General features: G+C 45.3%; 1 protein-coding gene across 9 annotated transcripts in view; it reads left to right on the top strand.

The window, feature by feature from the left end:
• Rai14 (retinoic acid induced 14) overlaps window positions 1-22,265 on the top strand; it is a 137,703-nt gene that overhangs the window by 20,396 nt on the left and 95,042 nt on the right. For 8 of the 9 annotated variants that reach the window (XM_063281524.1, XM_006232062.5, NM_001011947.2 and 5 more), the window contains one exon: window positions 6,390-6,471. In XM_063281524.1, coding sequence (XP_063137594.1) covers window positions 6,436-6,471 — 36 coding nt within the window. In that variant the 5' untranslated portion in view covers window positions 6,390-6,435. Of the gene's footprint in view, window positions 1-6,389; window positions 6,472-22,265 lie in introns of those variants that run through there. The other variant, XM_017590719.3, reaches the window with a different exon arrangement.

Below are 22,265 nucleotides of genomic sequence, written 5' to 3'. Positions count from 1 at the left end.
ACAGCACTGTTCCGGTCTGCAATGGCTATGTGACAGTTGGGAGCCTAACGTTTTCCTATTAATATTAATGCTTTCTAGGAATTATCAAGGTAATGTAAAGATAAGATACAAGGTAATGTATCTTATAATGTAAATGATAAGATATTAAACTCTGATTGAGAATTGCATTATCTTTTTAAAAAGGAGAATTAATAAAAAAAAAGTCAACCTGCCTGTTGTATCTGATTTTTCAAATGATAGGACAAGAAGGTTATAGCTTTGTGAGTGTTTGGCCCTCGATGAGTAAGGCCCTTCATGCGACGATCTGAGGTAACTGGTGGAGGAGATGAGTCACTGACTTACTCTGAATTGAGCAGGGGAATGCCTGTGCTAAATAAAGCCAGTGGTTGCCAGTGTGGAAATAATGGCACAGGCACATTGCCTTGCAGGGAATCACTGGGCTTGCCCACCGCTGTCTGCACAGTCAGGCTGACAAAATCTCTCTATTCTAAGAACTTGTTTCCAACATTCTGTCTGGTGGTTCTTGGTCTCTCCTGAGCCTGACAATGCATGATTCAGAGCCTGCCTGCCCCTCAGCTGGGGTTGGTGTGTGGCTATGGAAGATGCTGGGCTGCAGAGAGAGGCAGTGAGGAAGGGGGCAGAGAGGCAGGAAGAGGAGGCTGCTTGGAAAGACTTCTCAAGCCAAGGGAGCTTGGAGCCTCTAGGTTCTCAGCGCTGTGATCAGTATGTGATGAGATCCGGTCGTTATGTTGCCTTTCCACAAATCCCACTGAAGTTAAGTGATGTAGATGGAGAGCAAAGAGAATTCTGCTGAGGTGAAAGATGACCTAAAGCCTACATGGGTGCCTAATTTGTATCCGTGCCCTGTGTGATCATTTGCATCGATGATGGTGGTTGGGTATGTATAAGCAAAATGAAAAGAAAAATCATACGTTCTAAAGTCACTGGGCAGTCCGAGATGGGGATTTTCAAACTTTCTGGAAAAATATAACAGGGCGGCTGAACTCTTGTGCCAGGATCTAAAGTGGTCCATCTTGGGGAGAATCTTGGAGAACATTCTGCACTGATTCCCAATGGGTACATTCAGTATCAGGAGAGACACTGGAGGCTGTGTAGGGAGGTTGCACAGATGTCTGGTCCCAGGCCTGGAGGGACACCATGTCTGTGCAGCCATTTTTCCAACACAAAACCCCACCACTCTCACCACCACCACAGCCTAAATCCTGTGCTCGTGGCCGGTTGGAATCCTGTCCCATTTATAAACAATTCTCTGATTTTGTTGTTGCCCTCAAGAATTTCCGGTGAGCATGCATGCATTAGTATAAATACCTAATTATAAGAGTGTTTTCCAAAGCTATTTTCTACTTTACCATGCATCAGTTCTGAATCTCCTGTGGGGCCATTTCTCCTTCCTGCATGTCTGAATGCCCTTCAGATTCAGTGTTGTGGGCTAGACCAGTCCTATAGAGAAAGTGCACAGGATAGAGGAAGTATTTACTGGGACCCTGTCCCCAGTTTCTTTTCTTTGTTTCAGAAACTGGGGTGTAGCTCCCAGACGCCCCAGCTTGGCAGCCAAGCTAAAGCAGCTTCTACAGTGTTGGAGAGATGGCGGTGTTGTGACAGCCATCTTGGAATAGCTGGCCCGGAGAGGCCTTTTGGAGAATGCCTTTGTTGTGCCAGATTGAAAGAACCACATGTTTGCATAGCTCTTGGTAAGAATCTGTCTTTGAAAAAAAAAAAGATTAGTTTACAATTGCATAGGCCGTTTAATAAAATATAATATCAATTCTAAAAAAAAAAAAAAAGAATCTGTCTTTGATGCGGGGAGAGATTATTGTCTGAGGAAATGAAGTGTTTTGGTCCCTTCCACTTGATGCTTTTGTGGGTGTGGATCTTAAGTCTGATGTTCTCTATAACTCTGAAGGAGAAAATCTCAAAGCTGGTCTGGGTACACATTAGTGTTGTGCTGTTACTGAGGATCTCGGGCAATAATTTCCACATTCCAAGATGCAAGGATTAGCTAGAGGACCTTGTTCCTCTAATTCTGTGGTAGTTCAGAGGATTTGGGTCGTGTGGTATGGTCTGTCAGGTGCTAATGTATTCTTGTGATTCAAACAGTAAATGTATGTGCAAGCAGCCACGGCCTGCTTTCGTGAATTAATGTTACTGCTCACATAGAATTGGAGCATAGGATTCCTCCTCCCACATCTGCTCCCAACTCCCTTGCCCTGTTGTGTGAAAATTCAAACCCGGGAGCTGCTCAGAAATAGTGATCTTACCCATTTGTCCTGTGTCTAGATTCTCTCACACTGAGAGTCAGTCCGGAGGAGCCCTTCCCCGTCTTACTTTATGTCCTTAGCAGAGACGTGCTTTCAGTATATCAGATGAGGGTTAGGTTGAGAGCGATAGTACTATATTTAAAAAGGAAACGTGTTAATAAACTCCTGGGTTGGGTCTGGCCTTTCGTGTGAGAGGACAAGGATGTATCCTGTGCTGTTTCATCCCCGCTGATTGCTGTGATGTACACAATGATGTGGTGATGGGTGACTCCTGGTAGACCATACGTTCCAGTGACATACTTTGAATGGGCCAGGTAGCAATTTCGGCACACTGGGTTAGGTGCTATTATCCGCTTGAAATGAAAGTCTGAGCATGGGTGGTTCTTCAGGGGGTGTTGTCATCTTTCTGTGCGTGTTCTGTGTGCCATGTTTCTGTGAATACCTCATGAGGCTGCCGTGCAACTCTTCGGCTGTAGGGTACGTCCTCCTTTACGGTACATCCGGGAAGGTGTGTATCCGGTAGTCTGAAACGGGCAACTCCAGTGGCTTTGCACCATTAGTGTCTCCTTGCTGTAACTGGATGCTGCTTTACCTAAGCTGTAAACCCCAATTGACTGAAGGAAGAAGGTAGGGATGTGAGGGTTGCTCTCACAGCAGAGGCAGAGTCAATTTGGTATCAGCCATGGACCAGGTGAGCTCCCATTAGACATGGCTTCTCGGTGTTAGCTCCTTTTATAAATACCAGGACTAATACCTCTAATTATCTCAGTCAGAGGTCTTGTTTCTAGGGTTACTAATCTGTTTCCAAAACGTGCCCCTTAGTATCGGTCCGTCCCATCATGGAGCTGTACCCATGGACCACCCAGCTATCACAGTCAAATGTCGGGTGCCAGGAAAATGTTCATTTAGTAATTCATACCTTCCCTGGAGGAGTTCTGGAATTTTCACTTTATTTAATTATCTCCAAGTACCAGTTCATATACTTCTCATTGCCAGATTTTTAAGGGGAGGAAGAAAGCCAGAGATGATACACACACACACACACACACACACACACACACACACACACACACACACACACACACCCTAAACCTAAAACCCTTACAACTCTTGTGTTCTCAAAAATTTCTAGCCCACTGTTGCCTGAGACCTTTTGTTCTGTGAATGAAGGAATGCTGGGTGGTTCTGCCTTGGCGGGCCACACATTTTGTGGTTCTTCTCAGCTGTGGTTTCCTTTTTTTCTCCTTCTCCCTTTGCGCTGGATCGACTTGATCTCTTTCTTTGGTTATTTTGAGACAGTGGGAGGAAGGAATTGAAGTTGAAGGATGGTTTCTGTTGTTTAGAGATAGTTGGTCCAGCTAGCCCTGATTGGTAGTATTCGATTATCCTTACGTCTGTTTTGCAGTCATTTCATCAAAAGCTGTTTTCACCTGGAAAACAACCAGCTCAGCTTGGGTTTCTTTCTCAGTGAGGTCCTCCTTGACAGGTGTGCTCCTTGTTCTTCGTGCTCCCGTTCTAGGCACTCTGTGATTAAGTCCTCAGCAATTAGCAGTGTGTAATTACAGCCTGTGCACTTTCCAAGGCAACGTGCATTCTCCACTTCTGCAGAGGCTGGGAAAATGAAAGGGTCTCTCACACGGTGGCCCAAGACCTCCAAATAAATGCCATCTCGGTGATGTGAGATGGCCTGGTCCTTCATCCAAGGGCTCTGATTAGTGACATCAGCGACGATGGAGGCGAGCACATCAGAGGATGGCATACCTCTGATGTGACTGTGTACTCTGATATATGGTGACTTTTGGGTGCAGACACAGGGCCATCATTGGGAGAGGGATGAGTAGAGTCATTCACGTCCTGCGTCGACCCCACTTCTGACCTCATAAGTCATGTTTGTTTTAAATAGGAGTGTGTAGGAAGGCAAGGCGGGCTTTCAAGTCTTGCAAAAATAATGGCTAGGCGTGTTAAACATTTACCCACCATTCCATAGCTCTCCACTGTAATGGTGCCGCCAGTTGAAGTTCACATCACCGCTTCTGTCAAGTACTGTTTGAAGCTGACGTTTATTGAGTACCCAGTGGGGTGGGAAACTTCACGTGGATTATTTCTCCTTTCTGACCTGAGTGCACTTTGAGTTCCTTCTTGGTCTAGGTTAGTGAAAATGATAAATTCTGCATTGTATTTTAACACAGGCTTTGGGCTTTTGGTTCTGACTGTGAAACCGTCTAGATCGTGGGGAAAGCATGCTTTGTGATGGCCGAAAGCATCTTAACATCTCTCAGAGACTTAACCTTTTGGTAGTCTTCTTTGGAAGAATGTCGGGTACCTTGCAGAATGCAGTGAAGCTTCTACATATTTGTGTGTGTGTGTATGTGTATATATGTGTATATGCATATGGGTGTATTGTATATGTGTATGCATAGGTATATATGTGTGTGCATATAAGTGTGTATGTGTATATATGTGTGCATATGGTTGTATTGTATGTTTGTATGTATAGGTATATATGTGTGTATGTATATAAGTGTGTGTATGTGTATATACATGTATGTATGTGTACATATGGGTATATTGTATGTATGTATAGGTATATGTGTGTGTATATAAGTATGTGTATGTGTATATATGTGTGTGTATGTGTGCATATGTGTGTATTGCATGAGTGTATGTATAGGTATATATATGCGTGTGTGTATGTATATGTGTGTGTATGTGTGTATATGCATATGTATATGTGTATGTGTGCATATACATAAATATAGATATTCTGAAGAACTTTATCCAGTTCCCAGGAGACTGAAGTCTTCTAAGTGTGGTAGTTGCTGAAAACGCCCAGTACCAACTCAGAGTTGCTGAGTCTCGAAAGGACCCAGAGAGTCTTACATTGCTTGGTAGGCCTCCTAAGGAATGAGGTATTTATGAGGGAGATTATGTTGTTCTTGGCATTTTCTACCAACTACACTGTGCAGAGGAGGGAGGCAAACACTTGGAAATAAGTAAGAAGTAAAGAGCATATGGAAGAGGAACTCTTTTAATCATTGTCTATTATTTAACCCTTAGAAGGAGGCCAGTTGTATAATTGCAAAATGAAGGATACATAGATTACTTCGGTAGGCATGTACTGGTTTGATCTTTATTACTATAATGAAGTACCCATGTCTGGGTAACACTCTCTGGAGAGGAGGATTATTAGTCTGTGAGTGTGCAGGTTCCAAGGTGCGATTCATTAGAAGGCCTTGTAGCAAATAACAGTGTCGGGAGGTCCTGTAAAAGGGAGCGTTCAGGTTGATGGGATTTAAGGGTCAGTTCGCTCTCATCCCAAGAGACCGGCGTGCTCTTCAGAGAGCACTCTCCCAAAGACCTAAAGACCTCCCAGCAGGCCTCACCTCCTAATGATTCCATCCCCTCCCATATCACCAAGCTTCCAGTACTGGAATTCCCCAGCAAGCCACACCCCAACCACGGCCGAGCACATAGTCAAGGCTTGACTCACGCACGCTCCACTTTTATATGCTTGGTAACTTATGTATCTGAGGCTAAGACACTGAAGCAGAGACTGGAGTGCTTACTGCCAGGGGTTGGTGGTGAGAAGATGGACCGAGTAGATGCCAGTCAAATGATAACGTCCACTAGGAGTGGACCCAGAGCTCTGCCATGCAGCCTGGTGACTCCTGTAAACGGCGGTCTGTGCACTTGAGATTACTAGGGCTTACTGATTCTCATCCTAGTACAGCGAGAAGCGTGGGAAATGCCGTGCAGGTTAATTGGCCCATTTGCTGTTCTGCGATGTATACGTCTTTCTAAATATCACATTTTAGGTGGGAAGTACGCGTGGTTTTTATGTCAGCTGAAATGAATGAAGAGGATAGAATAGTTCTTGGTTTTTTTTTCCCTTCTAATTTGTCTGTGTCAGAAGGTCCGAGGGCGCGTCCGTATTGTGAGTGGGAGAGCTCATGTTCTTCACGGACTCCCAGCTGCTCACTGACAGTCAGCTCAAGCCAACCCTATCTCCTCCTCAGAGCCCAGTGTCGTAATCCAGTCAGGGAGAAAATCTGTAGTGTTTACTTGGCAAGCCACATTCATTCATTTTTTTTTTTCCCCTTCTCTGCTTAGGTATTGACAAATCTCCTAGGACTTTGGAAGGCTGAATGGACTAAACATGAAGAGCCTGAAAGCGAAGTTTAGGAAGAGCGACGTAAGTATGCAGTGACTCACAGTCTGGCTGCCCCACCACGCTCCCCAGGCCTAGAGAAACAGCCCTGCTCCTGCCCTGATAAGGCTCAGGGTTAATAAACTACAGAGTCCGGAGCACTAGGCGCCAGCTCAACACGGTATCTGCGCATGAGCGGGTTTTAGTTTGGTGTCCATGTGTCCAGCTTTCAGAAAAGCCTGTGGGAAACTCTTCCCCTCCTGTAGAGACAGGAGCAGCCCAAGTAAAGAGTCAGTTAAAGCTGGTGTTTCCAGAGCTGCCAAGACCCTGATTTAGAATGTCATTTTATTAATATTAAGCTATATTTATTAGTAATTAATTTTAGTTTTTGTGTCCCCCCCCAGAGAATTTCACTTTGTACAGTGGCTGGCCTTGAAATGACATCAGTCCTCCTGCTTCAGCTTTCTAAGTGTTTACTCATCACACTTGGCCTGACAAGGGATGATTAAGGACTTACACTATCAACATTGTTCTCTTGGTCTTTAAGAACCTTGAACTTAGTGTTTGTAGTTCACTAGTCTTTCATTCCCCCTGAATTCCGGGGGGTGTGGGGTTCTCACAAAGTCCGTCATAAGCAACTTTAGGTTGGCTGGCTGGAACATTAAGGTCTCCTCCCATCAGAGAAAATGACAAGGACCCTGGCATAGTCTTCTCACAGATTCTTACCTCCTAAGCTGTGCTGGGATCTGAGCCTTGTAGCAAACTGCATTCGTGGAAGAGCGTTAGATAGGCTTGCTCAGTTAACTGCCTAAGATGACATAATGAAAGGCGAGCCTGGAGTTTTGTGCTCTGCCATGAGTTTATTTCAGTAGGTTGGCACCGTTGGGAGCTGGCAGGAACCGAGGCCGCATGTTTATGGCTAGCGTGCTATTTGCATACATACCTACTTATCTCTTAGACTGTGTCATGACACGTAGCTGTGTGCTTTCTGCTCTGATAAGAAGCCAGATGAGATGCTTCGCAAGGGACTCCAAAGTGCCGTCTCTTTAACAAGAAATCTCAGGGGAAAGTTCACTTCACTCTTAGGGTAAACTAAACTGAAGTGACTTGGAAAGGTCAGATAGCTAAGTCATGTTCTCGGAAGAGTTCTGTCACTTGTTCAGATGTCCCTCCCCCACCTTCACTGTGCTCACCCAGATGCCCCTCCCCCACCTTCACTATGCTCACCCAGATGCCCCTCCCCCCACCTTCACTATGCTCACCCAGATGCCCCTCCCCCACCCTTACTATGCCCACCCACTGGCCAATGGTACTAAGCCTATATATCAGCTTTGGCTTCAGTTAAAGAGGAGAGACAAATAATACACTGCCTTGCCCAGTTCCGGAGACACCAGTCTATAAATTACCAAATAAGGGAATGTGGGCTGGAAATGTAGCTCAATGGTAGAGCATTTGGCTAGCATTCATAAGGCCCTGTGTTCAATTTCCATGACTGCCAAAGGGAGAAATTGTTCTGAGAGGCTCTGGGCTGCTTCCAACTGTGTGCATTGAGATTATTGTAGCAGGCTCTCATCCTCTGGGAGCTGTGACCTATAACCAGGGCGTGTGTGAGCGCACGCTTGCTTGCGGTGGTGGGAGGGGTGATAGACACATATAATGCTGGTTGGGAAAATTTAAACTGGTGATCATAGATAGGGGTGCTCAGTCTTAAATGAAACATTTCCATGAATTAAAAGAAAATCACAACTATAACACTAGTAAAAGCTTCTGAGATTTGGCAGCACGGAGCTCTTGATTTGGGCAGTAAGTGCTAAGGAGTGTCCGGGGAGCGGTCCTGGGGGAGGAGAGCAAAGGAAATTGGTTGAATGGAGAGAGACCCATCTACAGGTCTCCCCAAATTTATCCCAAATTGTTTCCTCAAGCTATATCACTGGATAGCTAACTGGAGGGAATAAAAACACAGGAAGAGAGCGTTTTCCAGGCAAACCCATTTGTTAGCCAGCCATGTGGTGATCCTGGTTATGGCAGTTCACCTTTTCATATCAGAGACTCCATACTCCATTGAGCGCCTGAGGGGTCCTTGCCCCCAGCCTCAGGGCAGATTGAGGACCTGAGGCCCCAGGGATGTTGCAGTAATTCCTGTGGATTCCTGTAGCTCTAAGTTGTGGAACCAGTTTTTGGAAGTCTAGGCTTCCTGAAGCCAGGAGCTCAGGATGGAGGTTTGGGTTTGAAATGGTAGAGATCCAGGGAGCAACTCTGACCTGGGGTTGAAGTTTGGTAGAGACCTGCTATTTGGTTGGAGGTCTGACACGTCTCGGAGCCTGGTGCTTAGTGCTTAGTCAGCACTTCTTAATCCTACTAAGGAACTTAGAGATTATAAAAGTGAAAGATCCAGGGAGCCTCTGAAGAAGAGTGAACAGACCTGGGAAGGGTCGCTTTTAAGAGCGTGCCTTTCACTTGAGGTATTCCGCAGCTGCCATGTGTATTGCTAGTTGCATTTCGACAAGCAAACAGGTTTACAAACAATTATGTTGGGACTAAATGAGCCTGACTCTAATCTTTACTGAAGCGTGTGGTGTCTCCTGAGTGTCCCACGGACGGCCTCAGCCATCCCACGTTCCCACTTGCCTTTGTGTGAAACAGAAAGGGAAGAAAGAGTTCTTTGTGTTTCTAAGGGTAGGGAGCCCAGGACCGCAGATCAGGTTCAGGATTACATAAAGAGGAGACAGGTGACCCACTAGCGTGATCACGTTTCAGGTAGGCTGTGCGTGGGAGGGCTGCAGCCAGGTCACCTTGTGGCTATTGAGGAGTAAGCAGTGAGGGTGACGGTGGCCTCAAGGAGTTCTCCGTGGGTGGCCTTCAGGTCAGTGTGCTACTCCAGGGCCTTTGTGCAGGTAGAGATTCAGTCGAGGCGTGCTTTCTGGAAGCTTCTTCAGTTCGGTTCCCTGACTAGAGCAGGTTTATTTCTATGCCATAGGGATCCAGTGTGATGCTGTGTGCTGTGGTTAGACAGACCCCTAAGTATATTCGGGACCCTATAGATAATGTACAGAAGCCAAAGAGATGCTTCCGTAGTAGAAGCCATTTTTTTAAGTTTACGGTAATAACTTGATTTGGGGTATCCTTAACACGTGAGTTAGGCACTAGAGAGGCAGACACACAAGTAATGCAAACTGTAGGGATTTTCTTTTTCTTTCTTTTATTATTTTTATTATTATTATTATTTTTTGGCTTTTGTTTGTTTCTTTTGTTTTTGCCTGAAAACAAGAGTGTCATGGTCCTAACCTGGCCAACACAAGGAAAGTGGAAGCAGGAGGGCTGGGAGTTCAAGGCTAGCCTTGGCCATGATAAACCTAGGACTGGAAGTTCAAGGATAGCCTTGGCTATGCAGTGAATCTGTCTCCCACACCCCCAACCCCACTCCAAGAAGCTGATGAACCTAGGACAGAGGAGAGAGGTAAACATGTGCCTCAAATACCCAAGACAAAGCAAACATAGACCATGGATTCGAGGTGCCTAGTGCTACCAGAAACCCAGAGCTAGATGTAGGGATTTGCTGTTAGACTGGGAAGCCTGGTGGCAAACGCCCCGAGTCACTGTGAACGGGAGAGTTTCGGGAGCTTTGTGAAGGTGGCGTTTCAACCCAGGGGATTGGGATGAGTGGATGAAGTTGGTGTTGTGGGGGAGCAAAGGCTCAGCATGTGGAATCTTAAAATTTGCCCTTGACAGTGTAAACTAGTAAGACCTGAGGAATCCAGACATGTACCCCAGTTTGGGGTGTGGCTATGAGGATTTTAGTGAGAACACCCTGAAGTGTGCATTCTGTTTCTCAGATGGAGGGGGTGACTTTCATCCTCATTATTTATATTCTTTCTGACTGGATACTTTTAGATCTTTTACCTTTTAGTTTGCAATGTGGCTCCTTTACTTCTAAGTATTTGCAAACAGTATGTAGTTCCATGGAGGGGGTTGGGGGGAGGAATCAGCTGTCCTCATGAGACCCCAGGCCAGAAAGGTCAGGATTTCCCTTTGCAAGCAAGATGCTGTAGCTTCTGGAATTTCCCTGCAAATGCTGATCTTTTAGTGCCAGAATGAAGTGGGCAGGGGTTTGAGGGCTGGGGCATGAGATCGAAAGACCTTTGTAAGAAACTTGGGAAGTGACAGAGCGAGCCAGCGATTGATTACTTTGTGGGTGTGCGTTTGCTTTCGTGAAAGTTTTATTTCCAGGCATGTGTTCTGTTAGACTAAGGAACACTCGGCAGACAGAGCGTGGAGAAAGTCAGAGCAGCCAGTTTAAAGTGACCTGCATTTGGAAACGGCTAGATGGATGGCGTACCTTGATGTAGCAGCTCCCGAGAATGCAGCCTTGAGCCAAGGAAATGCTCACACCTCTTGAATCTTGAGGAACCAGACACATCCTGCTCAGTCAGGATCTGAATTTGTTGCCTGTTGAGATAATGGTTCTCATGAAGGTCGAAAACTGACGTTGCTGCCAAGGTATTTCTTTTTTCAAGGAGTTTTTAGTCATTTATAGTAAGTCCTTACAGATGCCTGAGTCATCCATCCACTGTATGCACGAGTGCACACACCACCGGGGCTATTTAAAATCGCAGTCTCTCTGTAGCTGTACAAGCTAATCTCTTTGTAGACACAGCTTTAAAAGGTATGAGAGATGACCCCACTGGGTGGAGACAGGAGACACAGAGAGGGAGAAAACTTTGGTTGGTTCTTCTCAGGCTGCATACTTTCCAGGTCTTGTCAGCCCTTTTGAAACAGAGAATCTCCTTGCTGCCTGATCTCACCTGTGTTAACTGGCCGGGTGCCATAACAAGGCGCTACAACCTGGGTGGCTTAAACAACAGGAATTTATTGTCTATTAGGTCCAGAGGCTGGAACCATGGTAGGGCTGGCATGCAGAGGGCTGCATAGGAGAGCCCATTGCGTGCCTCTCCAGGGCCCTAGGTGTTTACCGGGAACTTTGGCTTGTGTAAGTGTTAACTGAATTCTAGACTTCATCCTTGTTTTACTTTCTCTTCTGTGTGCATGTATGTGTCCACATTCCTAGGTTTTATAAGGATACATATTGGATTAGGGCCAGTTTTCTTGGATCAGGGGCCATTCGATCGACCTGATTTTAAAATAACAGGTAGCTTTTTTTTTTTTTCTAATCTACTTAATCTAAGTAAGGTAACGTTCTGATGTTAGCACTTCAACATAAATATTCTGGACATGACACCATTCAACCATTTCTATTCTAGATTAGGTTTTTTTAAGTTCCCACCTTTTCCCACTGAGGTACATACAGTTAAGAGACCTCGTCCCTTCATCTTGTGGATGATATTCAGTGTCTCAGAAGGAGGGAAGGTCATCACAGTATTCTAGTGTGCGTTCCAGCCTAGTGCACAGAAATAAGAATAAGCATTTCTGTCTCTTTTAAAATGTTCTTTGTGTGCATGCGTGTGCATGCGTGTGCATGCGTGTGTGGGAATAGAGTTGGATGTCTTAGGGCTGGAGTGTGGTTGTAAGCAATCTGATGTAGGTGCTGGGAATTGAACTTGGGTCCTCTGGAACAACAGAAAGAACTCTTCTGAACCATTCACCGCAGCCCCCACATTTTAAATTTTTTTACCCCCCCATGTGTATGTGTGTGTGCGCGAGCGCACACGTGCGCTCGCCTACACACGCCTACACCCACACATGTGGAGACTAGAGATCAAGGACATTAAGTGCCCACACCTTATTTATTCATTTTTGGGACAGGGGTTCCCACTGAGCCCAGAGCTTGCCAGTTTGATGAGGTTGGTTAACCAGCGAGCTTCCAGAATCCTCCTGTGTTCCCTATGTTCCCCAGTGCTGGGATTATACACGTGCACTGCCTTTACATAGTGCTAGGGATCCAAACACATGTCCTCAAAGACATTGATCTCTGCTCCACCCTAATGTATTAGATATTTTTAAAGAATCTTAGGGTTATTTTAAGGTAATTCCTCAGCAGACTGCTGATGGTCTAGATTTTACAAACTAGTAAGGTTTATTTCCCCTGCTTCTGTTTATGTATTCTGATGTGGCGATCACAGACTTATTTATTTGTGTAGGGAGCTGAGCTGGGGCAGTGAGAGTGTACACAGGTACACCAGTACCAGTGTATGCAGACAGAGGAGCAAGAGCCACTCTACCTTCCCCCTTGTTGAGGGAGACTCTCTTGTTCCTGCCTCTGCAGTGTTACTGCAGGCTGACTGGCCAGTGTTGCGGCCGTCTCCTCTCTCTGCTTCCCAGTTTTGCATAAGAGTGCTGGGACTACAGCTGCACACCACTGCATCTGGCTTTTTCCGTTAGTTTCTAGGATGCAACTTAGGCCTGCAGGCTTCGTGTAGCTGGTGTCCTGTTTTGTTTCGTTTTTGTTTCTCCCTCCGCCAAGCCAGAAACTTCTCCCTGGCCCCAGAAACTTTTTAAAATAGTGTAAGTTTTCCATTATAATTAGGTTGGACAGTATGTTCTGGGCTTCCTCGATGTGTTGCAGGTCAACATGGAAGTTTTAAAGTGAACTATAACATTTTCCTCACGGGGGTATAATTCATTACCCTCCTGTAAAACCCCGGGGGGAGGTGGGTGACCAGAGACCGGCTGAACCTCAAGGGGCAAAGAAGAATGGATATCAGAGACAATTAACATTTTCATAGGTAGGTTCCACAGGCTCCTTTGGAACGCGAATGGTAAAGGTGTCCCAGGATGTTCTCAGTCTTTAATGACTTGCTGCTGTCGGTTGCTCCTTGCCCAACTGTGTTGTGTTGGTGGAAACCTGTTGTCTCAGGCTGTTTCATATGAAGTTACCTGCCTCTCCCAAGCTAGGAATGGAAGGATGTTATCAACTGGAGACATTGGGTAATCAGTCAGGTTTTTCTTCAAGTCATCATGCTTTAATTGATCTGATTAGGTGTGGGACTGACAAGGGTCCTGTTAAGGATCATTTATGGTGATAATTTTGAGGTTGCTCACACAGATAAGAAAAGCCATGATCTGACCTCTCACCTCCATTGAAAAGGCAGGGCTTTACATCACTGTCTTCTAATTACATACTATAAACCTAGCCTGACATTACCACGAGTCCATGCATTCAGTCAACGTGTGTCTTAGTTAATCTTCTATTGCTAGGAAGAGACACCAAGACCCCGGCAACTCTTATAAAAGAGAAGATTTAATTGGGGCTGGCTTGCAGTTCAGAGGTTTAGTCCGTGGTTATCATGGTGGGAAGCATGGCGGCGCGCAGGCAGCCGTGGGGCTGGAGAGGTAGCTGAGGGTCCCACATCTGGGTCAGCAGGCACCAGGAAGCGAGTCTCTAGGCCTGGCTTGGGTTTCAGAAACCTCAAAGCCCACCCTCAATGACACATCTACTCCAACAAGGCCACACCTCCTAATGCTAGTCCCTAATCACTCAAACATACGAGCCTATTCTTATTCAAGCTACCACACCATGTAATAAATGAAATTGTGAAATGTGAGTCTTCTTAATTAGGTCAAGTTCCATCTGTCCATCTGAACCTAGGTGACAGCTTAAGCCTCAAGTTGTGGCCCAGCATTCTAAGCAGAACTGTAGATTTGTTTCAAAATAACAATAAAGAAAATTTTCACTTTCTAGACTTGTTCTGCTGTTGGCATACACTGAAATTAAATTAGCTATTTTGGTAGTCACACTGTCCTCTTCATTCATACTGGGTTTACTATTCATTCTCCACTCCCACCCCACCCCCACCCCACCCCCACCCCACCCCCACCCCACCCCCACCCCACCCCCACCCCACCCCCACCCCAGATGTTTCTTGCTGTTTCCTTTTGTATATTTGTGCCATCAGATACTTGAACTCAAAGTCAAGACATTGTATTTAGCCCACTTAAAATTTACCGTAGTAGTTCAGTTTGCTGAATTTGGTTTAATGTTAGATGATTCTATTTCTGGAGTTTTGGCCTCAGTTTAAATTCCCGTTCTTATTATAACATTGGCATTGAGTCATCCACAGTCTTGGTACACATGCTCGCGTAATTTTAATCTAAGTCACAAAATTTCATTGAGCAGCTGAAAGGCTCAACCTTAGTGTGTGTAAGTCTCTCTCTCTCTCTCTTTCTCTCTCTCTCTTTGTGGGTGTGGGTGTGTGAGAGACAGAGAGAGAAGACTATATGATTTTATACATATATACATACATTATATATTTATACATACATATATAGATATATAATATACATATACATATGACAAACCTAGGTTTACCTCCTGCAAGCTAGGTAAGATCTTTGCTACTGATCCACATCTCTACTCCTTGTCGTCATCTTTTCTCCAGCCCTTAGTCCATGCTCTTTGGAGTCTGGCTATTCAGCTTGTCCCTTGTCTTCTGTCTGTGTTGCGTATATCCTCTGGTATCCATATGATATCAGCAATGTCCGTAATTGCTCTGATCTTTAATTTTTCTCATCTTTAATTGACCCGTATCTCCTGTAAAGCAGATTAAGGCGAAACCTTTCACATAATCAATTCAAAGTCAGTCATAGTTCCTGGGGCCCAGCCCAAGTCTATAAGGAGGGATGCTTACCATCTAGCTGAGCTCCTATAACTGACCCTTTACAATTCAAAATGAACCCTGGTGTGTAGATATCCAGCCATGGAAGGGTTTAGGAGAGGCTTCGTGAAAGAGAGAGAGGAACCCAGGGCTGGACCAGCTTGATTGTGCAGGCTATAATTAATAGAGGAATCCATCATGCTGAGGTCGGGATGTCAGAAGGTGGAGCAGAGAGCTCCAGGCTTGCACGGGCAGCTGATAGGAAATGAAGCTGCGAGGGGAGATGGGCGTCCCTGAGCAGTGTTGAAAGGCCAGGGCGGGGTGAATTGAAACTGAAGAATGAGGTTTTGACATGGTTATATTCTGGCAGTAGAATGATTGGGGGTTTTGAGAAACTGTAACCAGAGAAAGGGGCCAGGCTTAGGGCCAAGGCCAGGGCGGTGGCCGCTGCTGGAAGGAAGGGATGGGATTTGAGTGGGTGTGGAGCAGAGAGCAGGAGGGAGCCAGATTCCGGGTGATAAAGCAAAGGAAGGCCTTCTAGGGTGACCACACCCTGACAGCACAGGCTAAGTGGCTCTCATCACCTGAGAAATCTGGTGTGGGATTAATTTGGCCCGGCCTGTCACTCAGCAGTTTGGTGGGGCACACATTAGGAAACAGCAGTAGAAGGTGACACTATTCTATCTGGACAGGGAACAGTTGAACAGTTGAAGGGGTGGGGGGATGCTTTCCTGCCTAGTGTTAATTAAGCAAATTTGCTTGTACTTTGTTGGTTTCTCATTATCCCAGAAAGCCTGGTCTTGTCCCATTTTCCAGCGGGGAAGAAACTGCTGCTCTTCAGAGAATTGTTGTGTTGCTTTGCTAGTGCTGAGGTACCAAACTCATCAGAGTGGCTTAAACCCTGGGGGACATTAATTATGTCCCACCGTTGGGACCACACTGACATCCTTTCAGAGGACCGTGGAGGAATCTGCTTGTCCCTCCAGCTTTGGCACTTTGTCTGTGTTCTGTTACCTTCAACTCCACACGTGCACACTGCACACATGTCTGTGCCCAGATTTCCTCTTCCATAGCAAGTACACTTTGCTGGTTAAGACCCACCTTTATAGATAACGAATTTCTTCTCTACTGACCCTGTTCCTCAGGGAGAGGACTTCAGCAAATGAATCCAGCTCCTAACGCTTATCCAGGTCACCAAAGTCAAGTCAGAATTAGGACTCGTCCCTGGGGTCTTGGCTCTAGGATGTCTAGAGTAAGCATAACCATGGCTGTGCGCACCAGTGTTTGCTGTCGGGAGATGGAGAATAGGGTGATTCCACCCAACTGAGGGAAGGCCTGGAATTGAATTTCAAATTCCTCATTCCTACTGCCAGTGGCAACTGAAAGTTGCTAATCCGGTGTATGCTCTGACCAAAACACGCTTCAGTGAAGCCTACGGGCCAGCCCAGGATTATCAGTCTGAAAAGCTCTGTTGCCAAAGATAAAAGTGGGGTGGAGAATGTGGAAATCCAAGTGGTTAGACCTGTTTAGGGGAAAGATAGAGCAAAAAGAGATCCTAAAAGGAGCGTTAGGACCTGATACTCAGGGAGTATGGGATAGCTTTCTGTTTTCAAAAATAAAAGGGATGTGATTTCACCTGCCATAGGTGTGGGGCAGTTTCCTTTACATGGTGGGTCCTGGTTTTGGGTCTTGATGGAATGGCTGTGTGCTCTGAAGTAGATTGGATTTTGAGAGCTGGGTGTAGTACTTGGTAAGGCCTGCCCCTCGTGGGAGTCATAGGAGCCTGTTACTGGTGAAGTCCTGCTTCAGGTATATTTAGACAGCTAAGCAAACCGTTCACCGTGGTAGACAGATGGGTTGAAGTGGTAGCTGTATGTAGTCTTGGGCTTGCAGGACTGTTTACGGGACTAACCTCCCAGAAGAGTTTCGAGCGGGACTGGATGAATCAACGGTCAAAGTGTAGAAGGAGACTACTGAGTTCTCAAACACCATGCTCCGTGGGTAAAGTCTCTCATTAAAGACGAACACACACAGTGTTCATATGTTACCTGCGGACTCCTATATTTTACATTGTCCCCGGATTACTTAAAATGCCTAATACAGCACAGGTGCCGTGTAAGCAGTCGTTGTGGAAATAAAACAAGAACGCACCCATGAACACATCGCATAGTTTCGGAAGAGACTTCTTTTCTAAATATTTTCCATTTGTCTTCAGTTGAATCTGTGGATGTGGAACTCGTGGATACAAAATGACTGATTGTTTTATCTCTGTTACAGAACTGTTAGTTTAAGTAATTGGAGAACCAGGATAAAGAGAGCGGTTATCAGCTTAGACCTTATGTATGCCCATTAAGTAGCCATTATTCTAGAGGCTTGAGACTCACCTACATTTAGACCTGGAGTATTCTCTGGCATCTTTGCCCTATAGATCATTAAAAGAAACAGCCTATTGTTAATTCAGAGTATTGCTTATTTCTAGAAACACATAGAACAGGACTCAGATTCTTGTTTGGATTGGACAGTTGTCTGATTGTCTCCAACCTCATTTAAAAAACTAAAGGAAAGTTTGTTATTTTATGTGTGTGGATGTTGGGCATGCATTGGTGTCTGCACCATGTGCATGCCTGATGCCTGAGAAGGCAATGAGGGCTTTGGATCCCCTGGTACTGGAGTTATAGATATTGTGAGCCACCATGTGGGTACTGGGAATCGAACCTGAGTCCTCTTCAAGAACAGCAAGTTAACTACTGACCCAACTTTCCAGGTCCTTCAACGCCATTTAAAGAATATTGTAATAGTATTTTTCAGCTCTTCTTTTTATGAGTTGTTTAGTGATAGTTTGCAAGAAAACTCTGGACCACTTGCTCCTTGCAGGGGAAGAAATTCTCCAACATGTGGTCAAGCAAGCCAGGAAGACAGATGCATCTTCAGCCTTGATCCCCAGTTAATGTGCATGTGCGTTTCCTGAATCCTCCGTTTTTTTGCTCTGTAGATCTTCCACAAACCTGTGTTTCCAAATAACTCATGTTATGTATTGGCTTGGCCACTCTTCTGATTCCTGACCCTTTAATGAAAGCCCTGTTAACAAACCACTGGGAACAAAAGGGAGAATTTGTACTTTGATATTGTACTGAAGAACTAAGAGTGACCTGGATATTGGAGGAGTAGGCAAATTGTTGCAACCTTAGAGGAGAATTTTCTAGTCATTCAGAACAAGCCTACAGAGTACGGCAGCCAGGAAAGTACACATGATAGATTAAGTGGAGAGAACTGGAATGGCAAGGTTACATATTACATAATGACAACATACATAAATTAAATACATATGGTGCACGCCAGCTTTTTTTCTTAGAGAAACCCCGTTGAAATAAGGATGGTTATAACTATTTCTACTGGAGAGTCACCATGGTGATACTTTTAAATACATAAAAATTAGAAGGCACTGGAGTACTTGAAGTGAAAATCGGCAGAATGTATTTTGGCTCTTAAAATGTTGCAGGAATCCTGAAAGCTGCTCCATGTGTTATTAAAACCGGTTCCACATGTGTTTGTGATGGTTAGAAAAGTAATTTTTTCTTCCTTGAAAACATATATATATATATGTATGTATGTGTATATATATATGTATGTATATAATACACACACATACATACACACACACACTTGAGATCTTCAAGGGGAGATCTAAAATTGGAAAAAAGACTCAGGTATGTACGTATCTCAGGTAAGATATGTATGTTGGAGGTCCCCCCCTTAATTTTGTAGGCCTTGGAAGGGGGCCCCTCAGTCATTTTGTGAGGAATCAGCCCTGAAGAGTCACCTGTCTCTTCTGTACGTTGAAGCGGTTACTTTCTGGGCTCGTACGCTGATGCAGACGCCAGCCTAGCAAGTTGCACTGATGTTGTGGTAGGCATTTTCTGAGTCAAGTACATGATGCTTGGATCACAGCATACCTGGGGAATTGTTGGAAATGTAAATTCTTGGTCTCAAAGTCATATTTACTTAATGGGAAAATTGGAAGGGAACCTAGTTAAGTACTCACTTTATGCTTTCACCCCCAGGGGATTTAGAAGCAACTGGAGTTCGGGATTTTTACTAGGCCTAGTAGTTGCCAGCCATTCTGATGTATTTCTGTACCTACCAAGGAAGCTTTCCAAATTGCTGCTCACTAAGTCCCACCCACTGCTGCTAAGTCCCACCCAGTGCTGCTCACTAAGTCCCACCTACTGCTGCTCACGAAGCCCCACCCCTTCCTCACTAAGTCCCACCCACTCCTGCTCACTAAGCCCTACCCTTTCCCCACTAAGTCCCACCCACTGCTGCTCACTAAACCCTACCTCTTCCTCACTAAGTCCCACCCACTGCTGCTTCCTAAGCCCACTCACTGCTGCTCACTAAGTCCCACCCACTCCCGCTCACTAAGACCCACCCTCTGCTGCTCACTAAGCCCTACCCCTTCCTCACTAAGTCCCACCCACTGCTGCTCACTAAGACCCACTCACTGCTGCTCACTAAGTCCCACCCACTCCAGCTCACTAAGTCCCACCCACTGCTGCTCACTAAACCCTACCTCTTCCTCACTAGGTCCCACCCACTGCTGCTCCATAAGACCCACTCACTGCTGCTCACTAAGTCCCACCCACTCCTGCTCACTAAGTCCCACCCACTGCAGATCCTTCTTCCACTACCCAGTCACCCATACAAGAGAATTAACTGATTATGAGTCTTTCCGGGAGAGGAAAGATATGTGGGTAGGTGTAGAAATGACCATTTCTTGGAACTGTTTTTCCTAAACTCAACCAGGAAATAAACAGTAACTTTCTGTTTGAAGAGTTGGCTCTTGTTTTATGGACAGACCCCGAAGTGAAACTGGAGTTGGTTCAGTTGGTCAGTCTGGCTGAATTGCAGAGCTCCAGGTTAAGGGAGAGTCTCTGTCACTGACAGCAAGGTGGACCATCCCCAGGGGATTGTAAATTACAACGAGTTTGAGATATGACTCCACCCCTGTCAAAATGGTCTTCGCAAAGAAATCTGACAACAGATGCTGGTGAGGATGTGGGGAGAGAGGAATCCTTATTTGCTATTGGTGGTGGTACAGACTAGTACAGCTGAGGTAGAAATCAATATGGAGGTTCCTCTACAAGTCAGATCACCCAGCTATACCACTCCTGGGTGTAACTTCCTGTTGGACCTCAGAGAGACTTACACGTCTGTGCTTATGGCTGCTTGAGTCACAGTGTTAGGGAAACAGAACCAGCCTCGATTCCCATCAACTGAAACATTTGTGGGGAAAAGTGGATCGATCTGGAAAGTATCATGTTAAATGAGGTGAGCCTAATTCAGTAGGGCGAGATCAACGTATTCCCTTTCTAACGTGGATCCCATCGTGTGTGTGTATGTGTGTGTGTGTGTGTGTGTACACACACACACATGTATAAATGTGGGAAATGCTTAAACTAAAAAGGAGACCAACAGAGGGTAAAGGGACATGTGGGATATGAAAAAGGGTGAGATTAGTGAAAGGTTACAAGTGGAGATAGAGGTTAGGGGAAAGGAGACACAGGAAAGGCAAATCTACTATAACACACTTTGGTCAAAAGTGCACTTGAAGAGAGAGATGCATATGAAACATACACGGGATCTGTCTCAGGGAAACTGGGGATTAACTAGGACAGAAATGCTGAAGGATATTATTCCTTCTCTCCCCATTCCAAACAGTTTTAACTGCAGGGTTCTAGAAGGTCTGTTTTTGTTGTGGAGTGGGGCTGAAGACTGAACTCAGGGTTTTGTTCATGCTAAGCAGGTGCTCTGTTATCCTCTATCTCTGGCCCCTCAATAGGTTGTTTTACATTTGATGGTTTTTAATGCTGTGTATATTGTTTTATTTGTGGGGTTGGGCAGTGCCTGATACTGCAGGCATCAGAGTCCCAGCCGGTGGGGCAGGCTCTTGGGAGCCACCCCAGTCCGTGCTGAGAACTAAACCGTGTCTTCCATAAGAGTAGCACGCGCTGTTAGCATGAGCCGTCTCTACCTCATGCCTTTTACTTTTCTTTAAGCAATATTTCCTTTACCTACATGTTCTGTAAGCTGAGATCCAAATCAGACTTGGGGAATGAGGGGCTTGCTGTCCTTATCATGGGGCAGTTACCATCACAACACAGACTTTTCTATTCCATGAGTAGACCGTGAGGAATTATCCTCATGATGGAGGGACGGGGTGGGACTGGGGGGAGCTTGTCAGGCGTGTGAGACGTGGCTAGAGCGACTTCTAAGAACCTCAATTGTTTTCTTTTTAGGTTTATTTGTTTTCCGGCTTTATATTTTAAGATACTCAATTCTAATGTTAGAGTATGTGTAATTTTAGAGCTGCTTGGGTATGCGTATCTATTTTGAGTGTAAAGCTCATTGACTGTAAATACTGGTGTTTCCAACAAGCATGTAAACATAGGAATTAAGCCATAGTGGAAATGGACTGGAGTTTTAGTGTGAAAATATAGTTCCATAATCTAGCAGTTATTAAAACCACTCTGTGGTACTTTGGCTACATTGGGTCATATCAAATGTTATTCAAGCTGAATTTCACTTGTTTCTTTGTTCCTGTGGCTATCAGAAAGTAGAAACTATGGCTTAGAATGCATTCCTTCTGAGCAGTGTGGTATGTTAGAGACTGAAAACGACACACAGGTCAAAATAGCAAAACTCAACCCTCAGAGTGAAGTGACGCTGGCCACTGATGGCCTTTCCATCAGAGATGTGAATCTTCACACTTCACGGCTACCCACATACCTTTGAGGGCTCCCTGCCACGTTCCTGCCTTCCACACATGAGTGATTTCCTGCCTTCTTCTGGTGTATGCAAACAGCCCTGTATTTGAGGATGCTGTCTACCATCCTTAACTGTGGTTTGATGCCACTGATTTGAGTGGAACACCTCAGCAGGACACACGTGTTTTCGAGCTGCGATTTTGGCTTTTGTGGCATGAGTACACACGTGGTGTGTGTACGTGTTGCTGTGTGTGTTTTCTGTTCTCTGTCCTCTTAGCTTGGGAATGTAATTGTTCGGAATTAGTTTTTCTTGCTGTCTGTACAGGGGAGTTTCCATTCTTGGAACTCAGATTTATAACCACTTCCTTATTTTTGTCATGCCTCCTAATGTGCTTTCTGAAAGGGACTTGACCTTCCTGAAATCCAGTTTCCCCTGGAGTGTTAAATCACCCACTTAAGCAGTATTGGCTTTCTCTGACCCCTGCAGTGTGAATGACTTTCCATTATTGACAGTTAACTGAGCACA

Source organism: Rattus norvegicus, chromosome 2 (genome assembly GCF_036323735.1).
Source record: "Rattus norvegicus strain BN/NHsdMcwi chromosome 2, GRCr8, whole genome shotgun sequence".
NCBI lineage: Eukaryota > Metazoa > Chordata > Mammalia > Rodentia > Muridae > Rattus > Rattus norvegicus.
Note: the sequence above shows the minus strand (reverse complement) of the source record. Positions and strands in the feature narration are given on the sequence as shown.